This window comes from Pan paniscus, chromosome 2 (assembly GCF_029289425.2).
Source record: "Pan paniscus chromosome 2, NHGRI_mPanPan1-v2.0_pri, whole genome shotgun sequence".
NCBI classification, from domain to species: domain Eukaryota; kingdom Metazoa; phylum Chordata; class Mammalia; order Primates; family Hominidae; genus Pan; species Pan paniscus.
Window position 1 is genome coordinate 110,207,723 of NC_085926.1, and position 26,162 is coordinate 110,233,884.

General features: G+C 36.1%; 1 protein-coding gene across 1 annotated transcript in view; it reads right to left on the reverse strand.

The window, feature by feature from the left end:
- The window catches only part of SLC9C1 (solute carrier family 9 member C1), a 137,187-nt gene that overhangs the window by 56,110 nt on the left and 54,915 nt on the right, over window positions 1–26,162 (reverse strand). Inside the window, 4 exon segments of the mRNA XM_008978792.4 lie at window positions 1,683–1,878; window positions 10,946–11,065; window positions 14,636–14,733; window positions 24,894–25,019. Of these exon segments, the coding sequence (XP_008977040.1) occupies window positions 1,683–1,878; window positions 10,946–11,065; window positions 14,636–14,733; window positions 24,894–25,019 (540 nt within the window).

Below are 26,162 nucleotides of genomic sequence, written 5' to 3' on the forward strand. Positions count from 1 at the left end.
AGATACCTAAAGGATTATAAATCATGCTACTATAAAGACACATGAACACATATGTCTATTGCGGCACCATTCACAATAGCAAAGACTTGGAACCAACCCAAATGTCCATCATTGATAGACTGGATTAAGAAAATGTGGCCCATATACACCATGGAATACTACGTAGCCATAAAAAAGGATGGGTTCATGTCCTTTGTAGGGACATGGATGAAGCTGGAAACCATCATTCTGAGCAAACTATCACAAGGACAGAAAACCAAACACCGCATGTTCTCACTCGTAGGTGGGATGTGAACAATCAGAACACCTGGACACAGGGCAAGGAACATCACACACTGGATCTTGTCGTGGGGTCGGGGGCTGGGGGAAGGGATAGCAGTAGGAGAAATAACTAATGTAAATGACGAGTTAGTGGGTGCAGCAAACCAACATGGCACATGTTTACATATGTAATAAACCTGCACGTTGTGCACATGTACCCTAGAACTTAAAGTATAATAATAATAATAATTTGAATTTAGACATGTTAAAGTATATATTTATACTAGTAAATGATCATACTAATTTGAAATCAAATAGCTAAAATACTGAAGCATCTATTCGAAGGGAGAAAATAGTCAAAATTCCTACTATTTTGTGATAGTTGATACAGTCAGTCTTTCTGCATATTTCAAAAAAAGGTTTCTTGAAACCTAGTATAGCTAAGAAAGTGGGAGATTTCAAAGATGATTGTAGATTTCAGCTTGGGAAATTGGGTTTCCATTGAAATTCTGAAGGGAGAGTAGGATAAGAGAAGACAAATTTCTTTTCAATATGCTGCTTGTAATGTTTGCACAGTACTTTGTCAGAGGGATATAGTCAGCAGCTACCTATATGATCTACGGCTCTGGATAAAATTTGAGCTATAGACATGAATTTGGGAGTCATTAGACTATGAATGACAGTTGATGTCACAAAAGTAGATGAGACAGCATGGCCTGCCCTTTATTATTTAATTCACATCTATGTCTCTTCCCTCATTTTCCACATCCTGAAAACATATTTAACATCTCTCCAATCTCCACTCTGACCAACTCATTCCTGAGCTTCAGTCATTGGAAGTAGTGTTCCTTAATGTGTCATGGTGTTGTTTCTATGTTTTCCCTTGTTCTTGTTGTTTATTATGCAATGTACTTGTAGTTATTCTATTTTTTGTCTCCTAGACATTATTCAAAATTCAACTCAAGTGTTGCTTTCCCTTGAATACCTTCCTTCTCCGACCCTACTATTCTGCATAAGAAGCTCCTTCTGTCTGTTCCCATTGTACTCTGTGTATTCCTCTATCATACTAGAGAGATATAAAAATATCTATCCAGTATAAAAATAATAAAATGAACCTTCAAGTACTCACCACCCTGCTAAGACTGAGAATATTGCCAATACCTTTTAAACTCACTTTGTGTCCCTTTGACACACACCATTTTAAAATTTATTTCTGGAAATACAAAATCAGTGCTTCAAGTATGCATATTATCTATTGAGTTACTATAAAAATCACCTTCAAAAATTAAAGTTTGGAGACGTGAGGAAGAAATTCATACACTCCTTCAGAAAATTGTCTGTTGCTGGTGTTGAAAAACAAGGCTAGGAAATCTCCCTGTCAGACATATAACACTTCCATACACACATAAATTTTAGATTACCTTAAGTAGTGCCTCTAGAATATAAAGTGTAAGAAAACAGTAGTTAGTGTGTTTTAATTCGCTGTGGTAGATTACATTTAACTGGGATATCCAAGAGATTATAAAGGGAAATATATTCATTAATATCACAAGGTATCCAACATGTTCAAATTCCTCAGTAAATACTATTGTGTGGCATATACGAAAAAAGAAGTATCTGTAAAACAAAAAGACAGTTTTATCTGATAAAAGGTTTACATTAAATGATTTTCATATATACTCATTTCTGTTCTACTTATCAACAGCTGCAGAGCCTTCTTTAATAATTCTGAAAGCAGCCACCACTAGCTAACACGTTCTGGCATCCCGCTTCAGATACTGTCCTTTTAATTTCTTCCACTGATCCTCCTCTGTCTTGAGTCTAGTTTCTCCTTTTTCTTTCTCTCCCTCCTTAAATCTCATTCACTTTTTCTTTTTACTTTTAATGGAAATATTTTTGGTATAACACAGGAAAAATTCAAACTGGAATTTTTTTAAATAAAGAGAATACTTTCTAGCTTTTGATAATTCCTATTTTCAGAGATGAATACTATTAGTTTGAATATTGTTCCAACTTTTTATGTTTATAAAATGATTATCTATAAACATAAAAGAAGTTATATGACACATATTTTTCTGTAACCTGCATTTTTGCCTTTTAACAACATATCATGAGCATCTTCTCTTGTCAAGGTATAAAATTGGGATCAAAGCCTAGGATGCATGGTGGTGGAATATATGGATCCAAATTTTATCACAAAATTTAAATTAATGTATATGCTTTGAAAAATAGCTTCCATATTCAATATGATGGAGAGTAGAAATGTAGATAAAAAGATTTACTTTAATATTTTAATTATTCAAGTAGTATAATAATACACTATTGTTGTTAAAATTCACATGATAATGATTAATTAATTGCTGATTGAAGACTGGGTAAGTACCAGATCATTTTCTCATTCTCAAAGGTACATCTATGCCATAGCCCAGAAGCTTTTACAATTTTGGATACCATTTGAAAAAAAGATGATGAAATTATGAGTGCAGTAATATATAGTCTGTGCTCACATTGTCAGGGCCCTCCAAGGCCTCTGGCAGTTCCTCTGTGATGGGAGCTGCAGAGTTTAAGCCTTGTTAACTTTGTGATAACCTCTCTGTCCTCTCTCCAGTCTGCTTTTCTTGATCTCTTCCAGCAGCAAAACCATGTTTGGCAAAGCATGGCACTGGAGGTTACCTTTGCTTAAATTTATGGTTAAATTTGCAGTCACTGATCTCATTCATTTTGTCACTAGCTATATTTCTTTCCCTTGAATCTAAGAAAAAAAAGAAATTCCAATTGAAAAGGAAGAAGTAAAATGATCTCTATTTGTGGATGACATAATCCTATATATTGAAAATCCTAGAGAATGTGCAAAAATCAACTAGAGCTAATAAACAAAATAGCAAAGTTTCAGGAAACAAAATCGATATATAAAAATCAGTTGTATTTCTATACACTAGAAAGAACTGATCTGAAAATGAAATTATGAAAACAATTATATTTAAAATAGCACCAAAAACAACAAAATAGTTAGGATTAATGATAACCTAAAACTTGTGTGCTCAAAACAACAAAACATTACCAAAATAAGTTAAAGATTTAAATAAAAGGTAAGACATTCCATGTTCATGGTTTGGAAGGCTTAATATTGATAATATGACAATGCTACCCAAAGCAATCTACAGATTAAATTAAATCCTATAAAAATCTTGACCTTTTTCTCTATTTTGCAGAAACAGGCAAGATAATCTAAAATTTATATGGAATTCTAAGGGACCTCAACTAGTTACAACAATCTTGAAAAAGAAAGTTGAAGGACTTATACTTCCTGATATCAAAATTGTATACCAAGTGTGGAAAACAATTTGGTGGTTACTCAAGAAACTAAATATAGAATTACCACACAGTCCTGCAATTTTGCCCCTGGGATATGCCCTTGAGTAGAAAGCAGGTATTCAAATAAAAACTTGCACATGAATGTTCATGGCAGCACTATTCATAATAGCCAAAAGGCAGAAACAACTCAAATGTCCATAAACTGATGAATGGGTAAATAAAATGTGGTATATATACCATGGAACATTATTTAACCTTAAATAGGAATCACATATTGATACATGCTACAAAGAGGATGACCCTTATGCTACTAACACATTCTATTATGTGCATGAAAACATTATGGTAAGTCAAAGAAGCCAGAAACACAAGGCTACATAGTGATGATTTCATTTATGTGAAACATTTGAAATAAGTAAATTCACAGGGACAGAAAACAGACTGGTGCTTTCCAGGAGCAGGGCAAAAAGGCAAAATGGGGAATGACTGCTTAATGAATACCCAGTTTATTTTTGGACTAATAAATAACACTGAATTATACACTTTAAAATGGTTAATGGTTAACTTATGTATATGAAATTTACCTCAATTAAAAAGAGAATACTATTCCTATCCTTTTTATTCTTTAAGTAACTTTATGTATCTACATAAGAAATTTAGGGTGGTGGCTGACCCCCACATTTCTAATAAACATTCTGTAGCTATTTATGCCCTGTGACACTCATCAGTCTCCTCTGAGGTGGCTACCACCCACTTCAAAGCTTTAAATCAATTGTAAAGACAGGAAAAAAACCCTTTATTTTTTTAAAAAATAAAAAATTAAAAGGATGCAGCTAAGGTTTATAGTGGATGTTGGCCAGATCATTTTTCTTTTATATTATGCCATAATCTCCTTTGATTTTTATAAAAACTCTAACAATATATGGTGGTACCAAAATTTGTGGTGAGTTTGAAGGCTGATTTAGTAACAGGTATAAAAAATGAATTTGTTAATACAGATTATTTTTGTTTTCTTACTTTAGGTATGTTTGTGAGCATTTTCTATGACTGTAAATAAGGCCATTTTTCAGATAATAAAATATGCAAAAATTTTTAAAAAGAAATTTCATTGTAAAATTCCTCAAAATATTTTGCAAAATATTCAGGATAGGGGGCGGTTCCAAGATAGCCAAATAGGAACAGCTCCAGTCTACAGCTCCCAACATGAGTGACACAGAAGACAGGTGATTTCTGCATTTCCAGCTGAGGTACCGGGTTCATCTCACTGGGGCTTGTTGGACAGTGGGTGCAGGACAGTGGGTGCAGTGCACCGAGCATGAGCCGAAGCAGGGCAAGGCATCGCCTCATCTGGGAAGTGCAAGGGGTGGGGAATTCCCTTTCCTAGCCAAGTGAAGCTGTGACAGATGACATCTGGAAAATCGGATCACTCCCACCCTAATACTGCACTTTTCCAATGGTCTTAGCAAACGGCACACCAGGAGATTATATCCCGCACCTGGCTCGGAGGGTCCCACGCCCACGGAGCCTCACTCATTGCTAGCACAGCAGTCTGAGATCGAATTGCAAGGCAGCAGCAAGGCTGGGGGAGGGGCGCCCACCATTGCTGAGGCTTGAGTAGGTAAATAAAGTGGCCGGGAGGCTCAAACTGGGTGGAGCCCACTGCAGCTCAAGGAGGCCTGCCTTCCTCTGTAGACTCCACCTCTGGGGGCAGGGCATAGCCGAACAAAAGGCAGCAGAAACCTCTGCAGACTTAAATGTCCCTGCCTGACAGCTTTGAAGAGAGTAGTGGTTCTCCCAGCACGGAGTCTGAGATCTGAGAACGGACAGACTGCCTCCTCAAGTGGATCTCTGACCCCCGAGTAGCCTAATTGGGAGGCACCCCCCAGTAAGGGCAGACTGACACCTCACAAGGCCGAGTAACCCTCTGAGATGAAACATCTGGAGGAATGATCAGGCAGCAACATTTGCTGTTCAGCAATATTCGCTGTTCTGCAGCCTCTGCTGCTGATACCCAGGCAAACAGGGTCTGGAGTGGACCTCCAGCAAACTCCAACAGACCTGCAGCTGAGTGTCCTGACTGTTAGAAGGAAAAGTAACAAACACAAAGGACATCCACACCAAAACCCCATCTGTACGTCACCATCATCAAAGACCAAAAGTAGATAAAACCACAAAGATGGGGAAAAAACAGAGCAGAAAAGCTGAAAATTCCAAAAATCAGAGCACCTCTCCCCCTCCAAAAGAACACAGCTCCTCACCAGCAACAGAACAAAGCTGGATGGAGAATGACTTTGATGAGTTGAGAGAAGAAGGTTTCAGATGATCAAACTTCTCCGAGCTAAAGGAGGAAGTTCGAACCCATGGCAAAGAAGCTAAAAACCTTGAAAAAAGATTAGACAAATGGCTAACTAGAATAACCAGTGTAGAGAAGTCCTTAAAGGACCTGATGGAGGTGAAAACCATGGCACAAGAACTACATGATGAATGCACAAGCTTCAGTAGCCAATTAGATCAACTGGAAGAAAGGGTATCAGTGATTGAAGATCAAATAAATGAAATGAAGCAAGAAGAGAAGTTTAGAGAAAAAAGAGTAAAAAGAAATGAATAAAGCCTCCAAGAAATATGGGACTATGTGAAAAGACCAAATCTACATCCGATTGGTATACCTGAAAGTGACAGGGAGAATGGAACCAAGTTGGAAAACACTCTGCAGGGTATTATCCAGAAGAGCTTCCCCAACCTAGCAAGGCAGGCCAACATTCAAATTCAGGAAATACAGAGAATGCCACAAAGATACTCCTCAAGAAGAACAACCCCAAGACACATAATTGTCAGATCCACCAAAGTTGAAATGAAGGAAAAAATGTAAAAGGCAACCAGAGAGAAAGGTCAGGTTACCCACAAAGGGAAGCCCATCAGAATAATAGCAGATCTCTCAGCAGAAACTCTACAAGGCAGAAGACAATGGGGGGCCAATATTCAACATTCTTAAAGAAAAGAATTTTCAACCCAGGATTTCATGTCCAGCCAAACTAAGCTTCATAAGTGAAGGAGAAATAAAATCCTTTACAGAAAAGCAAATGCTGAGAGATTTTGTCACCACCAGGCCTGCCCTACAAGAGCTCCTAAAGGAAGTACTAAACATGGAAAGGAACAACTGGTAGCAGCCACAGCAAAAACAAGCCAAATTGTAAGACCATCTATGCTAGGAAGAAACTGCATCAACTAATGGGCAAAATAACCAGCTAACATCATAATGACAGGATCAAATCCACACATAACAATATTAACCTTAAATATAAATGGGCTAAATGCTCCAATTAAAAGACACAGACTGGCAAGTTGGATAAAGAGTCAAGACCCATCAGTGTTCTGTATTCAGGGGACCCATCTCATGTACAGAGACACACATAGGCTCAAAATAAAGGGACGGAGGAAGATCTACCAAGCAAATGGAAAGCAAAAAACAGCAGGGGTTGCAATCCTAGTCTCTGATAAAACAGACTTTAAACCAACGAAGATCAAAAGAGACAAAGAAGGCCATTACATAATGGTAAAGGGATCAATTCAACAAGAAGAGCTAGCTATCCTAAATATATATGCACCCAATACAGGAGCACCCAGATTCATAAAGCAAGTTCTTAGAGACCTAGAAAGAGACTTAAGACTCCCACACAATAATAATGGGAGACTTTAACACCCCACTGTCAACATTGGACAGAACAACGAGACAGAAAGTTAACAAGGATATCCAGGAATTGAACTCAGCTCTGCACCAAGCAGACCTAATAGACATCTACAGAACTCTCCACCCCAAATCAACAGAATATACATTCTTATTAGCACCACATCACACTTATTCCAAAATTGACCACATAGTTGGAAGTAAAGCACTCCTCAGCAAATGCAAAAGAACAGAAATTATAACAAACTGTCTCTCAGACCACAGTGCAATCAAATTAGAACTCAGGATTAAGAAACTCACTCAAAATCGCTCAACTACATGGAAACCGAACAACCAGCTGCTGAGTGACTACTGGGTACATGACAAAATGAAGGCAGAAATAAAGATGTTCTTTGAAACCAATAAGAACAAAGACACAGCATACCAGAATCTCTGGGACACATTTAAAGCAGTGTGTAGAGGGAAATTTGTAGCACTAAATGCCCACAAAAGAAAGCAGGAAAAATCTATAATTGACACCCTAACATCACAATTAAAAGAACTAGAGAAGCAAGAGCAAACACATTCAAAAGCTAGCAGAAGGCAAGAAATAACTAAGATCAGAGCAGAACTGAAGGAGATAGAGACACGAAAAACCCTTCAGAAAATCAATGAATCCAGGAGCTGGTTTTTTTGAAAAGATCAACAAAATTGATAGACCACTAGCAAGACTAATAAAGAGGAAAAGACAAAAGAATCAAATAGATGCAATAAAAAATGATAAAGGGGATATCACCACCAATCCCCTAGAAATACAAACTACCCTCAGAGAATACTATAAACACCACTACACAAATAAACTAGAAAATCTACAAGAAATGGATAAATTCCTGGACAATACACCCTCCCAAGACTAAACCAGGAAGAATTTGAATCTCTGAATAGACCAATAACAGGCTCTGAAATTGAGGAAACAATTAATAGCTTACCAACCAAAAGAAGTCCAGGACCAGATGGATTCACAGCCGAATTCTACCAGAGGTACAAGGAGGAGCTGCTACCATTCCTTCTAAGACTATTTCAATCAATAGAAAAAGAGGGAATCCTCCCTAACTCATTTTATGAGGCCAGCATCATCCTGATACCAAAGCCTGGCAGAGACACAACAAAAAAAGAGAATTTTAGACCAATATTCCTGATGAACATCGATGCAAAAATCCTCAATAAAATACTGGCAAACCGAATCCAGCAGCACATCAAAAAGCTTATCTACTATGATCAAGTGGGCTTCATCCCTGGGATGCAAGGCTGGTTCAACATACACAAATCAATAAATGTAATCCAGCATATAAAACGAACCAAAGGCAAAAATCACATGATTATCTCAATAGATGCAGAAAAGGCCTTCAACAAAATTCAAAGCCCTTCATGCTAAAAACTCTTAATAAATTAGGTATTGATGGGACGTATCTCAAAATAATAAGAGTTATTTATGACAAACCCATAGCCAATATCATACTGAATGGGCAAAAACTGAAAGCATTCCCTTTGAAAACTGCCACAAGACAGGGATGCCCTCTCTCACCACTCCTATTCAACATAGTGTTGGAAGTTCTGGCCAGGGCAATCAGGCAGGAGAAGGAAATAAAGGGTAGTCAATTAGGAAAAGAGGAAGTCAAATTGTCCCTGTTTGCAGATGACAAGATTGTATATTTAGAAAACCCCATCGTCTCAGCCCAAAATCTCCTTAAGCTCATAAGCAACTTCAGCAAAGTCTCAGGATACAAAATCAATGTACAAAAATCACAAGCATTCTTATACACCAATAACAGACAAACAGCCAAATCATGAGTGAACTCCCATTCACAATTGCTTCAAAGAGAATAAAATACCTAGGAATCCAACTTACAAGGGATGTGAAGGACCTCTTCAAGAAGAACTACAAACCACTGCTCAACAAAATAAATGAGGATACAAACAAATGGAAGAACATTCCATGCTCATGGATAGGAAGAATCAATATCGTTAAAATGGTCATACTGCCCAAGGTAATTTATAGATTCAATACCATCCCCAACAAGCTATCAATGACTTTCTTCACAGAATTGGAAAAAACTACTTTAAACTTCATATGGAACCAAAAAAGAGCCCACATTGCTAAGTCAATCATAAGCCAAAAGGACAAAGCTGGAGGCATCATGCTACCTGACTTCAAACTATACTACAAGGCTGTGGTAACCAAAACAGCATGGTACTGGTACCAAAACAGAGATATAGACGAATGGAACAGAACAGAGCCCTCAGAAATAATACCACACATCTACAACCATCTGATCTTTGACCAACCTGAGAAAAACAAGAAATGGGGAAAGGATTCCCTATTTAATAAATGGTGCTGGGAAAACTGGCTAGCCATATGTAGAAAGCTGAAATTGGATCCCTTCCTTACACCTTATACAAAAATCAATTCAAGATGGATTAAAGACTTAAATGTTAGACCTAAAACCATAAAAACCCTAGAAGAAAACCTAGGCAATACCATTCAGAACATAGGCATGGGCAAGGACTTCAGGACTAAAACACCAAAAGCAATGGCAACAAAAGTCAAAATTGACAAATGGGATCTAATTAAACTAAAGAGCTTCTGCACAGCAAAAGAAACTACCATCAGAGTGAACAGGCAACCTACAGAATGGGAGAAAATTTTTGCAATCTACCCATCTGACAAAGGGCTAATATCCAGAATCTACAAAGAACTCAAACAAATTTACGAGAAAAAAACAAACAACCCCATCAAAAAGTGGGCAAAGGATATGAACAGACACTTCTCAAAAGAAGACATTTATGCAGCCAAAAGACACATGAAAAAATGCTCATCATCACTCGCCATCAGAGAAATGCAAATCAAAATCACAATGAGATACCATCTCACACCAGTTAGAATGGCAATCATTAAAGTCAGGAAACAACAGGTGCTGGAGAGGATGTGGAGAAATAGGAACACATTTACACTGTTTGTGGGGCTGTAACTTAGTTCAACCATTGTGGAAGACAGTGTGGTGATTCCTCAAGGATCTAGAACTAGAAATACCATTTGACCCAGCCATCCCATTACTGGGTATATACCCAAAGGATTATAAATCATGCTGCTATAAAGACACATGCACACATATGTTTATTGCGGCACTATTCACAAAAGCAAAGACTTGGAACCAACCCAAATGTCCATCAATGATAGACTGGATTAAGAAAATATGGCACATATACACCGTGGAATACTATGCAGCCATAAAAAGGGATGAGTTCATGTCCTTTGTAGGGACATGGATGAAGCTGGAAACCATCATTCTCAGCAAACTATTGCAAGGATGAAAAACCAAACACCACATGTTCTCACTCATAGGTGGGAACTGAACAATGAGAACACTTGGACACATGGTGGGGAACATCACACACTGGGGCCTGTTGTGGGGTGAGGGGAGGGGGGAAGGATAGCATTAGGAGATATACCTAATGTAAATGACGAGTTAATGAGTGAAGCACACCAACATGTCACATGTATGCATATGTAACCTGCACGTTGTGCACATGTACCCTAGCACTTACAGTATAATAAAAAAAAATTCAAGATACCATTTTAAAAGAAAAAACAGGGAATTTCAAGTGAATATAATAGCATTTCTTATAAGGTTCAAAAGCACTTACTTTGATGGGCCCTCTTTTTCCTTTCTGGTATTATACACCCAATTAAGTAGTAGTTTTCTAGCAAAGGTAACTGTTTTTTGGCTTTCAGAATAATTCTTTATTGTGTCAAGACTCATACATCTAGAAAAAGACAGAAATCTTTAAACATGCTTTAAACATTTTGAGATAAGTTTAATGTTGTACTGGAAGTTTAATGTTGTACATTAGTTTAATTTTGCACAAAACAGGAAGACTATTTTGTGCCATGATGGTTGGATTAAGACATTTTCATGGGCATGGTTCATGAAGTTAGATTGTCAGGCTCACTTGTTAAACAGAGAGTATTAAAAATTGGAGGTACATGGTTGAAAATAATAGAGATTTCAAGGTTCAGGGATAGAAAACATACTATGTTTCAAATATTTGGGATTCAGACATCTGGGTTTTCATGTTAGATTCCCCATTGTCTGGTATGGCAATGGACAAATTACCTCATTAACTTGCTTGCTAATCTACAAAATAAGGATAAAAATACCAATGTTAGGCTGGGATAATTAAATGGGAAAGCATGTATAAAGCATCCAACTCATATCACACATCTTCCCATCTCTTTGTCTTCACCTTCAAAGCAGATAGTAAGGTTTAGAATGACTAAAAATGAGTTTAAATGGTAACTTAGAAAAGTCACTGGTCATAAGAGCTCAATGTCATTTTGGTAGCACTTGTCCCAAGTTTTCTGTAGCTTTCTGCTAGCTTTTTTTTTTTTTTTTTTTAAATTGAGACAGCTCAGATCCGTGTATATGATCATGTCTTGTTTAGCCAATCTCCTTGGCTTTTCAAGGAATTTACCTGCTGCTGACCAGATACTTTCATCGTCATGATCAAAAGGAGAGTAAGGCTCTGCCCTTGGATGTGAGGCCCTACCTTATAATGTGGCTTCATGGAAGGGCATTGGAAACCCAAGTTCAAAGGTAAACCTTGCCCTTTCTATGAATTATAATGTTCTTACTTTAAAACTTGTATATATATTTTTTTACTACAGGGATACTAACGTAATTGAAAAGAATGAAGTCATTCAATTATCTGTAATTCAATATAATATGCGGTAAATAAATGGAAAATGTTGAATATGTATAGACTTGATTCATTTATAATTGAAAAAATATTTATTCAACATCTGCTATGGTTGTTAAATGCCAAAGATAAACCATAAAGAAATACTGGTCTGCCCTCAAGGCTGCAGCAGACTAGTGGGATGAAACATGTAAATACCAATTGCAGTAAAACGTGGTAAGTGTTGCCACAGAGATAATAAATGAGAGGGCTCCCTGGACTCAAAAAAATAAGCATTTAATATAGTCTTATTGTGATATCTATGTGTGACACTTTACAGCACAAATTACTGAGTAATTCAGGCTCTTGAACTCCTGTTTTACATCAACATGTTCACTGTTTAGACCTGATTTAGGGAAACAGTATGATCTATTTAACCGGATAGTGAGGCAGCTTGGCTTTGAATCCCAACTCTGTAATTTATGAGTCAAATGACCTTGCATAAATTATTTAATTTCTCTTTGTTTTACTTTCCTAACCTGCATCGTGAATATAACAACAGCATCTAATAAGATTCTTCTGAGGTAAAATAGGTTAATACATGTAAAGTGTTTAAAACTGTACCTGGTATGACACTCAATAAAAAGAAACTATGTGCTCAAAGTATTATTTTTTAGGCAATTATACAAGCACTTAGCATAGGTCCTGGTGCTCCTGTTTAAACCCTCCACTCTTTCTTTTCTTAGACTTGTTTTTCTTGCCACAGGTCACCCTGACACATGAGGCACTCATAGGAATAATTAGCAAATGGTAAAATCAGCTCAGCAAAGAAGCAAGAACTGAATATAAGCACAATCAATAGAAAGTTCTCTAGGGGCTGGAATACCATTTTGCTAATATTAATATTCCCTACAGTGACTGGCATATATTGGTAATATATAGCTTTGCACATATTGGTTTTCAATGTATATCTCTTACATGCATGCATAAAAAATGTAATATATTCCAAAGTTTGCCTTCATAGGCATATGTTGCTTCTGCCTTTGGGGAACATTTAAAGAGAAAAAAATCAAGGCAGTGGGCTGAATTGCTCTATGTTGTTTTATTTTTATTTTTATTTTTGAGACAGAGCCTTGCTCTGTCCCCCAGGCTGGAGTGCAGTGGCACGATCTCAGCTCACTGCAACCTCTGCCTTCGGGGTTTAAGCAATTCTCCTGTCTCAGCCTCCTGAGTAGCTGGGACTACAGGTGCATGCCAGCGTGCCTGGCTAATTTTTTTGTATTTTTAGTAGAGACAGGGTTTCACCATATTGGTCAGGCTGGTCTCGAACTCCTGACCTCAAGTGATCCACCCACCTTGGCCTCCTAAAGTGCTGGGATTACAAGCATGAGCCACTATGCCCGGCCTGTTATTTTTAACATCTCCTGGAAAATATATTAATGATGCTTTTTATTGTGTCATTTATTAAAAACTTCCACTGTACAATGTGCACCTTTCTTCTTTAAAATATGCACGGTATTGTTTTGAATTGATCACATTTGCCCAGCCCTCTCTTTCAACTCCCTCAACTTTACTAGGTCACCTAAAGCATTGGAAGTGCCTGGATCAAAAGGACAAACAGAGACCCTGGTACCATAGATGAAAATATTCAAGCATTATAAATCAAGGAAACAAAATTTTAAATAAGATATATTTCATCTTCCTATCATGACACATATAATGTCATAATGATTTGTATGACTAGGCTTAAAATGAAAACTCTTAGTTACTTTGAAAGTCTGTACTTGAAATGAAATGCAAATATGCCCTAATTTCTGGCTGCTGCTTTTCTAACATCTAACTTTATCCTTCAGTGTACCACAAGGTTGTACATGTGACTTAACACAAGGTTGGCACATCCTTCAGGTTTAGCGGTATGCACACCAAAGGCCAGGTTTGCTCATGAGATGATGGACCAGGACTAGAGGCCCAAATAGACTCTGGAAATAAGCTTAGGACAATTTAAGCAGGGAATTGTGGTGTCTTCAGGACTGTTGTCTAGAGCTAGAAGGTACGTCTGGGTGGACATTGTTGCAGTTGCACTGCAGTTTAACCCCCCTCTTTGCCCAATCATAGATCCAGCATTCCTCCACAGGGGATGATCTGAGGGTACTCCTCAAAACACCAACTTTGAGGAAGCCACTGCTTATTTTGGAGACCTATATCTAAAGAAATCACTACAAGATTACAAATGCATGCTGAGTATTAAGAGAAGATGTTGAAGTACTACCTGTGTATTGGGGAAGATGTGCCTGGAGGGATTAAGGAAGGCTTCACCCTTACTTAGTCTGGCATTCAAATTGTCTAAAAGGAAGAGTTCTTTACCACAGCTTAACTTTTGGCAGGGGGAGGACAAAGAACAAAAGAAAGTTTCAGTCAGAAGGAACAGCTTGTTCAAAATCACGGAGGTAAGAATGAATGCAGCAAATTTGGGAAACTGAAAATAGGTAGTTTGGCCTGAGGGTGGGGTATAGAGCAGACAGCTCTGCTGTAATACTATAGTATTAATATTAATAGTAGAGGGAGCCAAGTTCCCAGACAAAAACAAGAAAACTCACTTGGATAATTTCCTAAATGCTGTGGCTTAGAATAGAAGCCATCTCTTGAGAATATACTTACTTTCCCTTCTTCTCACCAAAACTTTCTGCTGCACCAACCAACACCTGGACAGCACTCTGGGACAGAATCTCATTCCTGTATTGTCTCTGGTAGCTTGCCTAAAAAAATATTAATTCAAGTCATTATATAGCATGAATAACGATGACAACTTATTACAATCTTGATGGGAAAAATGTGTGATAAAGAAGTAAAAACAATCAATCTAGTCTGTTTGTAAAAAGAATCTTTCTATGGAGTTCAGATTATAAGATTACTGGATAAGGTAGGTCTTGGCTTTGGGTGGAGCCACACTGGTTCTGAAGGAAACTAGAGCTCTTCTAGACATGGAATTAGGTTTTCAAAAAATAAATGGAACTTATTGGCAAATGAGTTTGGGAACTGCTGCAAGCTATATCCACATCTCAAAAGTTAATAATGAATATTAAAGGCTCTGAGAAAACCTACAGTAAAAAAAAATCCTACTATACATCTTTATTTAATTGAATTTTCTCAAATATTTCCACAACAGGGCTCTGCTGCCTCATCTGTGATAAGGATTAAAATGATTATATCTTTGTAACTTATATAATTATTTATAGAATATTTTATAATTTATAAGGAATATTATAATAACAGATTGCTACTATTTGGCAGAATGCAGTCACTTCTTCATTCAATACATATATATAAAGAGCCTACTGAGCTTCAGGGGCTATGTCTGATGATACGGAAACCAGTATCTGACACTGTTCCTGGCATCCATGTGCTGAACACTATTCAGAATCACTATGTAGACCAACTTCCTTAACTGAAATATATTATGTGACCAAAGATTTCTAGGTTCTGCAGCAGGCATTCTCTCTGCATGATCAGTTTTGAATATTAAACACTGCTTTGTTTTGGGGAAATACTAGAAAGAAATAGCAATGACACTTGAGGATGTGGGATGAAAAAACTTTTCCCATAATTACAGGAATTCAATAGAGTACACTCTTCTCCTTAAATATCATTAAAATATGTTTAAAACAATATTAAATCAAAATATTCTTAGTATCCTCAAGATAAAAATTGTAGTTTGAAAAAATGAGGAAGCTGAAGATTATATGGATCTCGCGAAAGCTTAGCAACACAAATACCAAAGCAATTAGATACTAGAAGATGTTAACTGTTAAATTATCTTTCCCAATGGGAACGCAGAAACGAAATCAACAAATCAAGATGAGCATGAAAATATATCTAAAATTAAGAAGAACTCGGAAGATATTAAGTGAAATGAGGATCTAGAGAACAGAGCAGAGAAATCCAATCTACTTTGAAAAGTGAGATTTCTTGATTAAGACACAATAGCACAAAATCAATGATCAAAATATAATAGTAGAACCCAAACATTTGAGGCAATAAATCAAAAAGGTACATGGAGTATACACTGCAGAAAACATAGAATATCACAAGCGAAAAAGAGGTTATTCAGTCACCATAAGTTTCCTCTTTTATAGATTGGGAGAATGGAAACTAAATAGATTAAGTCCTTAGTCACATATCATATTAATAACAAAAACAAGACTCAAAATGAAGTTTCCTTCATTTATTTTGTGGGTTCTTGTACACCATATTTTCCTGAAATACATTAAAATTGGGAAGTGACTAAAAGACATGGCCTCATAACATTTTTAAGTTACAAGGAAATAGAAATAATTCTACAGGTATCCAAACAAGAAAGGGAGCTGTATTTAATTTCATAAATATTAATTTATTAATTGCATAAAAATCATTCCTTTGTCTTCATATAAATGTATCATTACTTGGATAAAACTCCTATTTTTAGGTCTGAAACATCTTTAAACATTTACTAATCAATTTTTTTCTACAAAATTAGACAAGAGACACTAGCCAAACCATTGAAAAATACACTTCAAAGATATTCTCAACTGGGAATATTGTTGGAAATAATCAGTGAAAATTATAACATAATATCAATATATTAAAGAATGAAATATGTAATAAAACATATCTATAAAAGGCTTCTTGTTTATAAGACTAATAAGCATAATCATTAAAACAAAACTTAAAGTGTGAAAGTGAAAACAGGGGAATAGGGCATGGTGGTGTCCCTCTGTAGCCCCAGCTACTCTGGGAGACTAAGGCAGGAGGACTCTTTGAGCTCAGGAATTTGAGACCAGTCTGAGCAACATAAAGAAATCTTGTCTCAAAAAATAGAAGAGGAGCACAAAGAGATTTCAGAACATTGAACTGAATTCATATTCCAGCCATGGGTACAAGTCCTAGTAAGCAATTTTTTCTTTTTAAAAAATTAACATAGAGGTAGATTGAGAAAAGGGAAATGCAAACATGTGTCTACTCTAAAAGTACATCTATAGTTAACATTTTAGTTAGAAAGTTATAGAGTATTATTGACATTTATATCATTTGTAAGGTAAAATTAGATACTTTTTGAAGTTAGCTTATCAAACAGAAATAAACAAAGAATGATATATCTCAATACAAAAGAAACAAAGAAAAGAAAGCAGGCAGGCAAAGGAAAAGAAAAAGAAAGAAATTAAACAGCAAGAGAGGAGTGAAAGAAGATAAGAATTGAGATATCAAAATAGAACAGCTATTAGATCCTATAATAAACCTCAAATACTCCAAAAAGGTTCAGATTAATTAATTGAGTGAATATTATTTGAGCACCTACTATGTACTACACATTGTGGTATTCACTGAAGACATACAGATGAATAAATCACAGTCTTTAGCCTAAAAAACATTACCTAGGTTTACTAGATTTGCCTACAAGAAAAATTAACTATACTAAAAAGCAAAATGTCAAGTGAAGCAGCAAAATGTCAAGTGAGCTGAGCTGCTGGCTAACCAGCCCCTTGCTTCCCCAGAGTGAAGACCAGCCTGGAACCCTGTCCTCAAAGGAGTAGCACCTGAGAAGAGATGCTGGCTGACCAGCCCTGCACTTCCCCCAAATCACAGATGATCCTGGTTCTCTACCCATGGTAGCATAGCCAGCTCCCTCATTCACAAGGGAGCAGACCCCACATAGGTAGACCAGCCACACAAACTTCTGCAGCCTAAGCAACTGAGGCACTCACAGGCATCAATGACATTGACTGTAGCTGAAGAAACTGTATTGAGGCTATGCTATTGTATCCACCCAGTAAAAAGCTAATGCACCCTACCCAACTGACACCCTGGGACATATCTGCAGGTGAGTCTTTCCCCATGAAAGCCACTATACAAAATTGAAAGAGGCAACTGTTTCACGAGATCTGAAGATATCAATGCAAGGATACAAAAAAACATGAAAAAGCAAGAAAATATCTCACTGTTAAAGGAACACAATAGTTCACCAGCAACTGGTCCCAAAGAAATGGAAATGTAGAAACTCCCTGAAAAGGAATTTACAATAATGATATTAAGGAAAATCAGCAGACACAATAAAATCGAAAAGCAATTCATTATGTGAATGAGAAACTCAACAAAAAGATAGATATTATAAAAAAATAACTGAACAGAAATATTGGAGCTAATTTAATGAATGAAAAAATACAATTGAGAGCTTTGATAACAAACTAGATCAAACAGAATAAAAGAATCTCTAAACTTGAAGCCAGATATTTTCAAATAACCATGTCAGACAAAAGAGAAAGAAAAAAGAGAAAAAGAGAAAGATACATAGATAAGAAAGAAAGAAAAGAAAAAAGAGAGAAAGAGAGAAAGAAAGAAAGATAGATAGAAAGAGCAAGCCAAAGAACCCAAGAGAGCTATGGGACCCATGGGACATCATTACACAAACAAATGTTATCATTATGGGAATTTAAGAAGGAGAAGAGATGGGAAAAGGCATAGAAAACATATTTAATAAAGTAATAACAGAAAACTTCCAAGTTTTTGAAAAGATATAGACATCTAGATACAGGAAGGTCAAATATCCCCCAAAAGATTCAACCTAAAAAATTCTTCTCTGAGGCACATTGTAGTCAAACTGTCAAAAGTCAAAGACAGAGAGAATTTTAAAAATAGAAAAAGTGTCAAGTCACATATAAAGGAATCTCCATTAGAATATCAGCATATTTCTCAGCAGAAACTTTATAGGCCAGAAGAGAATAAGATAATATGGTTGAAGTGATGAAAGACAAAAAAAACTTTCAACCAACAATACTATATCCAGAAAAGCTATCCTTCAGAAATCAAGTGTTTCCCTGACAAGTAAAACCTGAGAGAATTCACCATCACTAGACTGGACTCACAAGAAATGCTTAAAAGTCCAATATCTGGAAGCAAAAGGACAATAACTAAGATTGTAAAAACATATAAAACCCAATGGTAGAGCAGATACACAAATCTTAAAGAAAAAGGAATCAAACCTTATTATTACAGAAAAACACCAATCTTCAAAGATAAACAAACAAAAAGAAATACACACCAACCAAAAAAAAATAATAAATGACACCTTTCAATAATATCCCTGAATGTAAACTAATTAAAATTTCCATTTAAAAGATACAGACTGGCTGAATTGATTAAAATATAAGACCCAACTACACACTGCCTATGCCTATTAAAAACTCACTTCACCTGTAAAGACGCCCACAAACTGAAAGTGAAGGGATGAAAAAAGATATTTCTGGCAAACAGAACCCAAAAATGATCAGGAGTAGTTATATAGCTATACTTATAACTGATAAAATAGACTTTAGGTAAAACACTGTAAGAGAGACAAAGAAGTTTACTATATAATGATAAAGGGATCAAATCAGCAAAAGGACATATAAATACCAAAAACCAGAGCACTCAAACACATAAGTCAAAAATTATTAGATCTGAAGGGAGAGAAAGACTCCAATACGATAATAGTTGGGTCTTTAAAACCCCAGTCATAGCATTGGAAGGACTATCTACACAGAAAATCAACAAAGAAACTTTGGATTTAAACTGCACTATAGACAGAACATTTCATTCAAGAACAGCAGAATACATATTCTTCTCATCAGCACACAGATCATTCTCCAGGATAGAGCATATGGTAGGCCACAAAACAAGCCCCCCAAATTTTTAAAAAATTAAAATCATATCAAGTATCTTTTCTGACCACAATGGAGTAAAACTGGAAATCAGTAACAAGAAGAACATTGGAAACTGTACAACCACATGGAAATTAATCATGTTCCTCAACCACTGATAGATCAAGAAAAAAAATTAAGAAGGTAATTCTTTATTTTGAAACAAAAGTAGAAACACAACATATCAAAACCTATGGGATATAGCAAAAGCTGCACTAAGAGGGAAATTTATAGTAATAAACTTTTACATCAAAAAATAGACAGAGGGCCAGGTGTGGTGGCTTATGCCTGTAATCCCAGCACTTTCGGAGGCTGAGGTGTGCAGATCACTTGAGGTCAGGAGTTTGAGACCAGCCTGGCCAACATGGTGAAACCCCATATCTACTAAAATTACAAAAATTAGCCAGGTGTGGTGGCAAGCACCTTTAATCACAGCTACTCAGGAGGCTGATGTAGGAGAATTGCTTGAATCCAGGAGGTAGAGTTTGCAGTGAGCCAAGATTGCACCACTGCAATCCAGCCTGGGCGATAGAGTAAGACTCCATCCCCCGCCATCCCCCACACACAAAAGTTCAAAAAACAACTTAATTATGCACCTTAAGGAACTAAAAAAGTAAGAACAAACCAAACCCAAAATTAAGTCAAGGAAAGAAGTAATAAAAATCAGAACTAAGATAAGTGAAATTGACACCAAAAATAATATAAAAGATCAGAAAAACAAAATGTTGTTTTTTAAATAAGAAAAAATTAACAAACCATTAGACTAAGAAAATAAGGAGAGAAGATACAAATAAATTAAATCAGAAGTGAAAAACGAGACACAACAACTGAGACCACAGAAATTCAAGGGATCATTACAGACTATTATGAACAACTATACTCCAACAAATTGGAAAACCTGGGGGGAATGGATAAATTCCTGGACACATAAACCTACTGAGATTGAGCCAGGAAGACATAGGAAGTCCGAATAGACCAATGAAGACTTACAAGATTGCAGCAGTAATATAAAGTCTCCCAAGAAAAAAACATTTTTGAAAGGGAAGGAATTCTTCCAAACTCATTTTATGAGGCTAGCATTACCCTAATACCAACAGCAAACAACACAACAAAAAAAGAAAACTATAGGCTAATATCCCTCATGAACACAGATGCAAAAATCCTCAACAAAATACTAGCAAACAAAATCTAACAGCACATCAAAAAGATTATACACTGTGATCAAGTGGGATTTATCCCAGGAATGCAAGGATATTTAAATATACACAAATCAACACACGTAAGACATCACATTAACAGAAAGACCAAAGCCATTTGATCATCTGAATAGACGCAAAAAACATTTGATAAAATTCAGCATTGTTTCATGATAAAAACTCCCAATAAAGTAGATATACAAGGAATGTACCTAAATACAATAAAACCATATATGACAAATCCACAGCCAAAATCATACGGAATGAGGACAAGTTAAAATCTTATATTTAGGAAAGCCAAAGACTCCACAAAACAACTCCTAGAACTGTTAAACCAATTTAATGAAGTTGCAGGATACGATATTAACAAACAAACAAAATTAGTAGCATTTCTACAGACTAACAGCTAACTATGTGAAAAGAAATCAAAGCATAAATACCATTTACAATAGCTACCAAAAATACATAAGAATACATTTAACCATGAAAATGAAAGACCTCTACAATGAAAACTATAAAAGACTAATGAAGGAATTGAAGAGAACACAAAAAATGGGAAGACATCCCATGTTCATATATTGGAAGAACAAATCTTGTTAAAATGACCATACTCCCTAAGAATCCTGTGGATTCAATGCAATCCCTAGCAAAATACCAGTGATAGAGAAAACATTCCTAAAATTTGTATGGAACCTCAAAAGACCTCAAGTAGCCAAAGCAATTTTGAGCACAAGGAACAAAGCTGGAGACATTATAATACCTTAGTTCAAAATACACTACAACCAACAAGCTATAGCAACCAACACAGTATGGTACTTGCATAAAAACAGGCACACAGACCAAGAGAACAGAATAGAAAACCCAGGAATATATTACCTATTTATAGCCAACTGATTTTCGACAAAGCCATGAGGAACGTACACTGGGGAAAGAACAGTCTCTTCAATAAATAGTGTTGGGATTAATAGTCATATGCAGATGAATGAAACTAAACCCTTGTCTCTCCTTTATATGAAAATAAACTCAAAATGGATTAAAGACTCGCAACTATGAAACCACTAGAAGAAAACGGAGGAGAAACACTTCAAGTCATTGGACTGGGCAAGGATTTCATGGCTACAATCTCAAAAGCACAGGAAACAAAAGGAAAAATAGACACATGAGATTATATCAAACTAAAATACTACTGCACAGCAAAGGAAGCAATCAATAGAATAATGAGGCAACCTACAGAACAAAAAGAAATATTTGCAAACTATTCTTCTACTAAGGCATTAATATCCAGAATAGACAAAGAACTCAAACCACCCAACAGCAAAAAACAAACAAACAAATAGTATGATTTAAAAATGAGCAAAGGATCTGAATAGACATTTCTCAAAGACACAAATGGTCAACAAGCACATAAAAAAATTTAACATCACTAGTGAATAGGGAAATGAAAATCAAAACCATAATGAGATATTATCTTTCCCTGGCTAGAATACAATGTTTATATATGGGGAATGTTTATTGCAGCACAATTCACAATAGCCAAGATAAACAATCAACTAAGTGTCCATCAATAGATGAATGGATACAGAAAATGTCGTATATTTACACAACAGAATACTATTGAGCCATAAAAATGAATAAAATGCTTTCATTTGTGGCAACATGGATAAGACTAGAAGACATTATGTTAAGTGAAAGAAGTCAGGCACAGAAAAAGAAATACTGCTTGTTCTCACTCATATATGGAAGCTATAAAAGTTGACCTCATAGAAGTAGAGTAGAATAGTGGCTCCAAGAGGCTGGGAAGGGTAGGGGGACAGGGGAGCTAGCAGGAATAGGTTGGTTAACAGATACAAAGTTGCAGTTAGATAGGAGGAATAAATTCTAGTGTTCTACAGCACTGCAGGGTGATTATAGTAAACACTAATCTATTGTATTTTTTCATATAGTTAGAAGACAAGATTTTGAACATTCTCAACCTAAAGAAACAATAAAGGTTTGAAGTGATCTATATGCTTATTACCCTTATTTGATCATGACACATGTATACTTGTATTAGAATATTACATTGTGCCTCATAAATATGTATAATTATATGTCAATTAAAACAACAGCAATAAAAATTACCCTCTTGACCCTAAATTTACCTTTCATATTAGAATAAAATATTAGTTTGAAAAGGTAAAATTTAATAACAATGTACAAAAAGAGATTATCAAGCAAAAGGGTGTATAGATTTTTTTAAGGCTGAGAAAATTGTGTGCGTGTATGTGTGTGTGTATAAAGAATTAGTGGCAATAGGGGTGGGGAATAAGGTGGTGGTGGTGGCAGTGGCAGATTCTTTGATCATGAGTCCAGCTAGAAGGGATATTACAAAAATTGGTGAGCAAGTACATTACTTAGATAGAGAAACAAAACTATCCAGAAAAGTTGTGTGAGCAATGAGAAGGATCAAAATGTGCTGTTAGTTGATATTTCCACAATTTAGTGTTTAATATTCTGTTTTTATTTTCTATCTCATTGAAAAATTTTTGATTTGGGGAATTTCTGCGGGAAAAGATAGAAATGCAATTTATATTTCCTAAATTATATAGCAGATTATATATACTTTTGGTTAGTCTACCTCATTTTTGACAGTTACAGACAAATGTTTGTAAAATACTCCTTTGTGCTTTCTAAGGAAGCAATTGTTGTGTCTTAAAGAAGCCATGGTTGGCTGTTCAGGTTCACCTATGGTTATCTCAGGACTAGCCCTACTTCATTGTTTCCAGATCCTCTTCTACTCTGAAATCCTGGTCTAGATGTTTCTCTATCCTGTTCCATTGTTTTATATTGACTGACAATTTTTTCCTCTCATTCCTGCTGACTCGGTATATTTAGAAAGCCTGCTTTTGTTTTTGCCTCAGAAGCTGTTCATAGGCAGTTCCCAGGGGAACCCAGGATGACTAGCTTGTCCATTTACATTACAGAACCATGGCCTTGGAGCATCAGATTTAGGAAACATGGAAGAGCTAGCAGGAATATTTGCTACCTCTGTGTTAACTTAGTCATATGAAAGGAAGTCATTACTCTGTGGATAGCAATACCTAATTTGGTAGGACAAGTGGAAAATCTGCTGGTGGAATAAAGCACCATGTGGGCATTAGCTTCATCCTCATGGCACGGCCTCAATTGCTTAAAGAAGTTATGTATGTCCTTAAAATAGTTGCCTTTGAAACTCAGCTTGTCTGCTAAGACTACTGTTGAAGAGAGAACAATCATACCCTACAGATCTCCCACTTCCCTAGTTAGACTGAGCAGGTAGAGTGATTGGAATCCTACATGGCTGGAATAGCTGAGAAGTGTTCAACAGCTCCATAGGCAGTGAGGAAGGGCCAATATGAACACCTTAAGAGGACAATTCATGGCAAATAGATCTTGATTATTTCAACCTGGATAGAAAATGAAAACTAGCCTATTAGCAATTTCCAACAGTTTGTATGCTGCTGTGCTACAGCATTTCTCTAATTTTTAGCTAATATTTGAATGAAAACATAATACTCTCTTCAGTCAGCTATTAGAGGATTTGGCTGTATCATTACATGAAAAACTGGCTTGGATCCAGAGATGGGCAATATCACAGAACTGATTGCCTAACACATCTGAAGTTTAACCCCAGTTGCAATTTCTACAATTGGGATCTGTCAAATTCCCAATTCTTCATAAATAAATCACTCTTTACTTAAGTTAATGTGAGTGAATTTCTTTCTTTCCTTCTTTCTCTGTCTTTCATCTCTCTCTCTCTCTTTCTCTCCCTTTCTTTCTTTCTTTCTCTTTCTTTCTTTTTCTTTCTTTCTTTCCTCTCTCTCTCTCTTTCTTTTTCTTTCCAATCAAGCAGATTCCTAAGACAATGTCAAACTTCCCTTTGCCTTTGTAAACAATCTATTAAGTGAGCATGATCAAGATGTCTTTATAAAGGAGGAATTTTTCAACATAATTTTTGGCCAAACATAATTTCAAAAGAGAATAATACAGTACTATTTGTGCTGACAAGAGACGCCTGTTGGCCAGCTCCATTGCTTCAGTATTAAAGATCTCATCTATTTCCTTGTTACAGTGTGGACATTTCACCTTCTGATGTTCTGTTGTTTCTTCTTCGTTCAACTAAATAAAACATAAATAAAAGAACAAAAAATACATGAATATTAACATATTGTTTAGCAAAATCCACAAGCAATTTTTGTACCAGTTTGCATTGAAAAATGGTAGCAAATCTGGTAGATAAATGTTCAGATCCTCATCATTTGCTCAAATGTCCTAATCGTTTGCTCAGTTATAGAAGGTAAAATAATTGTCAGTTTTGCGGGGAGGAGTTATGTCATATCTTTACTTTTACACGGCATTATTAACAGTTTAAAAAGCTATCACATGTATGATCATGCTTTACACTAGCAGTTTTCAAAGTGTGGTCTCCCAGCAGCATCAGAATCACCTGGGAATTGTTAGAAACGTGCATTCTCAGATCCCACCTTAGACCTAGTGAATCATAATTGGAGGAGTGGGCGGCAATCTGTGTTTCTAAAACCCCATTTGAAAATTTTGCTGCAGCTAAAGCTTGACAACCACTGCTTTAAAATGATACTTAATGTAAAATAGAAAGTGAACACACGTAAAGGAAATGGGAGTATGAATAATTTACAGATGAGAAACTGAAGCTTAGAGAAAATTGATGATATGCTCAAAATTACAAAGCTATTAAGTGAGAAAGCTAGGCTATAAAGCCAGATTTTCTGATTCCAAGGTCGGTGTTCTGTCTTTAATACTATAATATCCCTCATGTTTGCATCATAAAAAGGAGAATGTAGTCATTTGATCCTCTGCCTTCTAAAACAGATCAAGTACCAGAGTGGTGGCCCCAACACTGGCTTCTGCATTAGAATTAGCTGGGTAGTGGACTTAAAATATTCCTGGATCCCTGCTCAGACCACCTGCATAAAAATCTTCAGAGAGTAGGTGAAAACTCAATCAATATTTTGAGTAAACTATCTGGATAATTCTGATGCAGACAAGTCAGCAAAAGTTCACAATCAGGTATTGGAAGCTACTAGAGAAATCTTTGGATATGACATGGTACTTGTTCCATCCAGAAATCCTGGCAGTATTCCTGCAGGCACAAGGGTCAGTTCTAAATTCCTATCTGGAGCTTTAAGCACTGGTTCAGTGGATATGAAATGGATTTTTTCAGAATTCTACTTCATAGAGACTAATTATCTCACCTAAGCACTCCCAGAAGTTGGCCCCTCATAT